The 7,377-nt window shown below is 43.0% G+C and overlaps 1 protein-coding gene across 1 annotated transcript; it reads right to left on the reverse strand.

The window, feature by feature from the left end:
* Positions 1–705: 705 nt before the first annotated feature.
* On the reverse strand, positions 706–3,558 carry SELL (selectin L; the record flags this gene model as incomplete). The annotated part of the gene is made up of 5 exons (XM_008942101.1): positions 3,522–3,558; positions 2,718–3,104; positions 1,833–1,940; positions 1,517–1,702; positions 706–885 (listed from the first exon to the last, which is right to left on the reverse strand). Coding segments are annotated over exons 1-5 (898 nt in total), but the record flags the coding sequence as incomplete, so codon positions are not given.
* Between the last annotated feature and the right edge of the window lie 3,819 nt (positions 3,559–7,377).

Consider the following 7,377-nt stretch of genomic DNA (forward strand, 5'->3'; position numbering starts at 1 on the left):
GCATGTTGCACAGTGCAGCCAGAACCCCCAAACATACACCTAAACCATTCAAGGTATCCTGAGGCTGGCTCCAGATTGCACTCCACAAGAGGAGTGCATAAACAGAAACTGACTCCTATTTGGGCTGTAGGAAATAAAGAGTTCCTGTCAGAACACTCCACTTCAAAAGCCTGTTAGCATATGTGTGGGGGACAAAGTTCCCAAGTGTTGCTTTTCACCTTGAACTGCTCTTCTTCAATACAACAGGCTAAATGATCCCAGTCTTGAGACCTGATTGTGAAAAGTGCTACAAACGTGCTGGGGATAACTGTCACTCCTTGACAACACTTGAACGAGGAAGCCTCTTCAGGTTGTTTGAGCTACTCTAAGCTTTAACTGATGATCTTCAACCCAGTAAAAGTCTCACCTTTGCATTTTGGCACTGGCTCTGACCACTGCCCCTGTGCCGTGCACTCAATGCTGGTTGGGCCATCCAGAACATGGCCCTCACTGCAACCAAAATCACAGCGTGAGCGATAAGTGAGATCTGCAGGGCTGTGGTCACAGGTCACAAAGCCGCCTTCTGGCCAGGTTACAGCCTCACATCTCACAGCTGCAACACACAGATCACAACAGGAATCAGCACAGGTGCCTCAGCAACTCAACACAACAAAGCTGACAGCCCCAGGTGCTCAGGTGAGCAGGGGTAGGGAAAGGTCCCTGCACAGGATGGCTGCTGCCTGTCCCAGGCCCCAGAAGACCCACACTGCAGTGTGGCTGGTCCTGTCAGGGTAAATCCTTCCTCACAGGTGAATTCGCAGGTGGTACCCCAGGTGAGCTCCACAGAGGAATGGGAGCAATTCACAGCACCGTGAGCAGGCACTTCTAAGGCAGGACAGGTCACAGCTGTGAAGCATACGAAACAGCAGAGATCTTAGCTTGGAACAAACCGTGAAGTTTATTTTTCTCTCCTGAAACTTAGCAATATATCCACTAAATGGAATCAGCTTTAGAAAGGATATCTACTATATTGCCATTTCAGAAAACCGATAGATCTCAAAATGGCAGATTGACTCTCAAGGCAAGGCTGTAAATTCATCTGTAGCTCATGACAGCAACTAGTTAGAAAATTTTCCCTTTTTGACTGCTGTTTGGTGACATTTCATGCTTTTATTTGCTTCAAACAGTAGTTTATTCTAAGCAGAACACCTCAAAAAATAATTCTTACAGTCAAAGAGAACTAGCCTGTTGTGAGCAGTCTCACAGCTAGATCATCTCCATTCCCCGGTTCCCCACTGCAGTGGAAAAAATTTTCCCTAAAAAATCTACACCAGGGTCAGAACATTCATCCTGCCCATTTCATCTCTTCAGGAACAAGGAGACCTGTGTGCAGCAATAAAATAAGACCTTCACCATGTAACTAATTACAAAGGAACAGGCCAGAAATTCAACTTGTACCTACTAAAAGAGCAGTGCTGAAGTTCACAGAGCAATGTATAACGTAGAAAGCTCATCTATCACTGCTTGAGAAGCTCACCTTTGCATGCTGCAAGGGGGGCAGACCAGACCCCAGAAGAGGTACAGTAAACAGATTCCAATGCAGTCAGTTCATAGCCTTCCTCACACTGAACTGTGCAGGATGAATTGTAGCTGAAGTTCTCCAATGGATGGCTGCAGTCAAGGCTCCCATGATCAGGCTCCTTCAGTGGATCACAGCTCTCAACTTCAAAGAGACACAAGAAGGTACACAGTCAGTCTCGCTGGCCAAGCAGGTAAATCAACAAGCCAGACAAAGAGAACACTAGCTAGCATGAACATTGCCCTAGCTGAAGAGCAGGGCAGAATAATCTTACCAAACTCGCATTCAGGCCCATGGAATCCAGGATTACAGTGGCAGGTGTGATTGTTAATAGTCTCTATGCATTCTCCACGGCCACTGCAGAGAGATGGGTTGCAAGAAGCTGGTGGGGAAAAAAAGGAAAAAAAAAATTATAAAACCTAGAACAATGGCCATTAATGAAACCTGGCTAGCACTTTGTTTATCTTCCTGGCACCAAACGAGCACTTGTATAGCAAAAGAGAAAAATGGGAGGTTGTAGGTAAGATTATCCTGTCATTTCCCAGAAGGATTTCAGAAACTGACACCTCTGACCGAGCTGCTCTCAGTGACAGGAATCTACTGTCTGGAAACTCCATGACCACTTGTTCTTGGGTAGATATTAGTAATACTTAAGATGTAAAAGGAACAATATACTGTGGGGCAGGCAGAAATCCTCAACAGGTACATTCTTCATTAATCCACCACACCTCTAATTTGGCTGATATTTGACCTGGATTTTTTTTTTTTCCCTGATTTATCCTTAGTCACCTCTATACAAAGTGTCCAACCCAGTGGTCTATAGTCAGGAGGCAGATGCCTCCAAATGGGCAGTTCTTATCTAGCTGAGACATCCACTTGAGAGTGGGATGAAAGTCACCATCTAGAAGAGCCTGTTCCTCTCCACTGATTATAGAGAAGGTCTGGTGATTTGCTCATAAAAGATGGATAATGTTCTGGGAGCTAAAAGGTAAATGAGAATAATTCAGCTCTTAGAACAAGAACAAACTTAGCCATGTAACTAAGTGTGCAAGTGCTTACAGGGTCAGGTAGATAATATAAGAGAGTAGGTTAAACAACTTCTCCCACCCAGCATCTCACCTCCACAGAGGAGGCTGCAGCGACCCTTATCACACCATACCTGTATAGCACAAGGCGACCTTCTTTTTCTCACACTGTTCATCATTCCACTTGCCATCATCCTTCCCTCTCTTGATGTAGATTTCAACACAGTCCTCGTTGTTCCCTTTGCCGTTTGGCTCACCAGAAGCCCAGTTTTCTGCCTCTTCTGTCAGTTCCTTCTTAGTTCCAATCCACGTCCACACCTCATTAATTTTTCTGATCCCAATCCAGTAGTAACCCGGGTTGAAGGGTAAGAATTTATTGAGATAGGCAATTTCCTCCTTATTCTGAATGGCAACCATGTTAGTATACCTCTTTTTGCACCACTGCTCTGCTTCCTTGTAGGTCATATTGGTGTCCGAATAATGGTATGTCCAACAACTCACTCCCTGCAGTATTGTAAGTCCTAGAATGAAAAGATGTCAAAAAGTTGGTGTCTGACTGTCTCCTCTCTCTATCTAGAAGAGTATATATAAAGCTATATAAATATTGCAAACTTATCTATATCTGAAACCACATAAATAGTATTGGCAATTATTTTATAAACAATCAGCTGGAAAGTTTCAAAACAGCATGAAATGAAGGGATTTCACCCTGTGAAACTCTGTTCACACACAGCTTTGCAGACTTCATAGCAAACTACAGGAGCCAGTTCTGTATTTGATAGGCCAGCAGGGAAACATGATATTGCAACTAGAGGATTTTCTGTGTGAACCCAGCCTCCAGTTAATGAGGCCAGGTTCAAAAACTCTGTCCTCAAACAGAACTGTCACACTAATATTGCCATCCAAGCAGTTTTCTACAGAGTGAAATACATGCTTACCATAAGCAAGAAGAGGTAGGAACCACGAGCAAATCATGTTTCTGAGAGTTTTCTCCTGTGTTTTAAGCAGATGGCTATGAGAGATCAATGAAACATGTGTAAAGAACAAATACAGACTAAAACTGTAAAAATAGACTTTTTACAATTCTATACAAAATATTGCCTGTGCAGTCTTTTCTACATACTTTTAAACAATTATTCTAAAGAGTTAAATAAGATTTCCATTTTGAGGGGAAATTATTAATGTTAAAACAGTTCTTAATATCAAGAGAGCTTTTACATGTGAACAGCTTTTAAAGAACACCAACACAGGATTCCACCTGTCCAGTTTTCCTTTAGCAGAGCAATGAAACAGAACAACACATTCCATATATACTTACAGGTTGTAGTTGTGGTGGCCAGGTGGCAAAAGTCCTCTGTGATATTTCTCAGTGATTGCTCTCCGTTGCTGTGTTGCTGAATATGGACTCGAACATTAAGTTCAGCTCCAAGTGTCTGGACTGTGTAATCCTCTGCCTTTACTACAGCCTTTTATTCTCTCGACTGGTCTGTCCTCCGCGAGACGGGAAATTCTGCATGGAAAAAATTTCTTGGAAAATCCCAGGATGTGGCCCTCCCCACACATTAAGCCTGATGCTTCCCCTTGCCAGATCAACCCTCCCACAAAGGCACACTCTGCTGACAAACTGCCAACTGGCATTGCATGGTTTTACTGACAGAAACACACAATTCCAGGATATCAGGAAGGAGCAAGACAGCTCATTTGAGTTAGCCGCATGAATAAGCAGATTCCAGCTTCTCACCTAGCATACCATTCTGCTGCAAAGAGGTGCCAATACTTCTGGGATCTCAGCAAAAAAATCACCGACACTCAAAGGTGATTAACTAAGTTTGATTAAAAGATGGGAACTGTTGCATTGGACAAGCCCTTTCTTGTGCATCACAGCATGCTGTGCAGAGTTCTCATTTGTGGTAAGGTTTACCAGCCCCAGGATTGCCAGGACTCTTCTAGGGTTTTGCTCACAATCCATTATCATCAGTGGCTTGTAGTAGTCATGCTTGGAATGTGGACTCAGCTTCGAAGAGTCCCTTGGGCCATATCCTCCAATATCCTTAACTCAATATTACAAGTTACAATTAGTGAACAGGTGCATATAATATTTCAGGTAGACAAGACAATACATGAGTCTCATACTGAATTAATGCACAATTATTGTGTACACACTGATTAATTATACTACTGCACAGAGCAGTCACATGGTGTCCACGGTACAGACACATGCCTGAGCAATCACAGACACTTTGCTCCAGCGGGTTGGTCAGTGCTCACAGGCACTTGTGTATGTGCAATAGCAGTAAGCGTGAGGCTCACCACTGCCTTCCACAACAGTCTCCTGGCTGCACCACCACACTCCACTCCTGGCTCCTCACATGTGCCTTCACTCCTACCCCACGTCAGTACAAGGACAGTGACTTGCCATGCTGTGTTCAGTAGTTTTGGATACGCTCACTTAAGTGTTCCTCAACAAGTAGTGTTGAAGGCTATGCCGAGGGAACAGGCAGCACGAGCAACAGTTGCATTAGCTCCTTTCTCAGCCTTGTCCAAAGACATGGCCCCAGAAGCTTGTCACAGAGTCCACATTCCCCAGCATGCCCAATCCTGGTCGATACAAAGCAATATTGTTCCCTTGTGCCCTGATCTGCCATGTCACTCCACCACTCGTTCCATGTCCACTCAGGCTCTTACTATGGAGGCTCCACCAGACAGTCCAGTTGCCAAACTGGTATTCCAGCCATAAAGTTCATGATTATGGATGAGGTTAGTGAGCCAAAGGACTTAACAAGGGTTGTCAGCAATAGGAAGACACAGGATAGCATCCACTTCATATCTGCAAAGCATAGTTTATACCGTGCATGTTGGAGCTCTAATTTTTGACCCTCAGCCTGTACATACAGAATGAAAATCAGTGGTTCCTGGATTCCAAGCTAAGATCTCGGCTGCTATTAATTCCCAATTTTTTCCACAAAAAATGCTTGCCAAGGAGCCAGACTTTAATAGATCTCTGCCCATAAAAGGACTCCATCACATAAAAGAGGATAGAATAAAGAATATATTCTAAAATAGCCTCAGTTAACTATCAAAATATGAAAGCTTATTAGAAATTGAAGCAAGGTCCTAGAAAGCACATCAACATTAGTTAAAGCAAGGATTAAAAAAAAGAAAAATTTAAAAAAATCAATATTTGTAGGGAGAGGAACACTTTCTAGCAGGTGTGAACTAGAAAAGCTAGAAACACAAACCATCAAGAAACTCTGGAAAGTTGAAGTTAACTCCTGGCTATGTCACAGACTCATTCTGCAAGCCCAGGCCTGGGCCAGCCTGGCTTAGACCAACAGGACTTCCAGGTGGCATCATGTCAGGATGGCAGTTTCTTTAGCCTCAGCTGCTCAACTGTAAATTGGGAGTGAAAATATTTCCTGTCTGCCAACCTTTCTCTGCCTGCGTCCTTCAGATTGTAAACCCTCCTAACAGAGGCTGGTACTTCTAACGCACCTGCACAGTACATCATCCAGCAGGGCCTGACTTCACAGGGGCTCTGTAAACATTATTCTAATACAAACTAATGAAAATGAGTTTTGACAGGGCAGCCTTTTTTTTTTTTCCTAGAACATTGATCAGCTGTTGTAACTGTATACACAGAAAAATTACAGACAGCTCCAGGGCAGTTTATATCCGCCCTAGAGCTAGGAGGCAGAAACACCTACACCTTTTCCTGGAGATTCACTTTTTTAAGTAATTTTATGAGCTTCCTACTGGTAAGTTCTCCTCCTTGTCATGGCAGAAGCTCAGCAGTTGTGTAGAGGAAACTCTATTAGAATTGCTTTGCCAGTGGAATCTCCGGAGGAAGGAAGAGAGCATTTCACAGTTTATGATACTTTTCCTTCACAGGGGCTGACTGAGACCTCTTGTCTGCAGAAGATAGGAAAAAACCCCAACCAAACAAACAAAAAAAAACCCCAACACACACACACACACACACAAACCCACCACCAATGCCTAAAAGCAATAAGCCTGTAAAAACTCCAGGCTAAAAAAAGACTTCATTGGCAGTATTCCCTTACGCATTACTGACGTGGGGCTCTTTTTGTTTTTTCCCCAGGAATTCTGCCATCCACCAATTGTATTTTTGTCTCCTTTTAGTATAAGGGGAGATGAATACAAATGCAAATTTTTCAGAAAAAAAAAGAAAGCCTGAAAAGCACTATCAAAAGCACACAACTGAGAGGGTAAAATCTCTTTATTAAAAGTCAAAGGCACTTAAAAACTGCAACCCTGTTGTTCAGGAAGGCTAAAGCTTATATTGTAACCTATGTTCCATAGGTATTTCAGGAAAAATGCTTCTGATACAGTTACTTAGGTTGAACAGCAGATATTCAAGCTAGAAAGGCCACCCAGCCCGCCTCTTAGCTGGCTTCCATATTACTGATTTATTCTCTTTTCATTCTTATTTCACTTCTGAGTTCTTTTTCTTTATTTGCCAGTTGATTTGAAAATTTAAGAACCTTATTTCTTGTGCTGTACCAAGCTAGGTGCAGTTGTTCACTCTTCTCTCATGCTACCTGAACACAGACATGGTTCCTTAAAATTAATACAGTTCCCCTCTGCCAGAATAACGGGAGAATCTAAACCTAAATCAAGTCAACTTTTCAGAAGTGCTGAACTCTTATACACTCCAGACCTTCATTTCCACAAGTGAAAGTCCAGCTTTTTTTACAAGCAAATGGGAATACACTCTTTTCCCTTACAAACATGGGAACCTAACAAGGATTACCTAGCAGCAACTCATTTCCCAGC

Source organism: Merops nubicus, unplaced genomic scaffold (genome assembly GCF_000691845.1).
Source record: "Merops nubicus isolate BGI_N331 unplaced genomic scaffold, ASM69184v1 scaffold2496, whole genome shotgun sequence".
Taxonomy (NCBI): domain Eukaryota; kingdom Metazoa; phylum Chordata; class Aves; order Coraciiformes; family Meropidae; genus Merops; species Merops nubicus.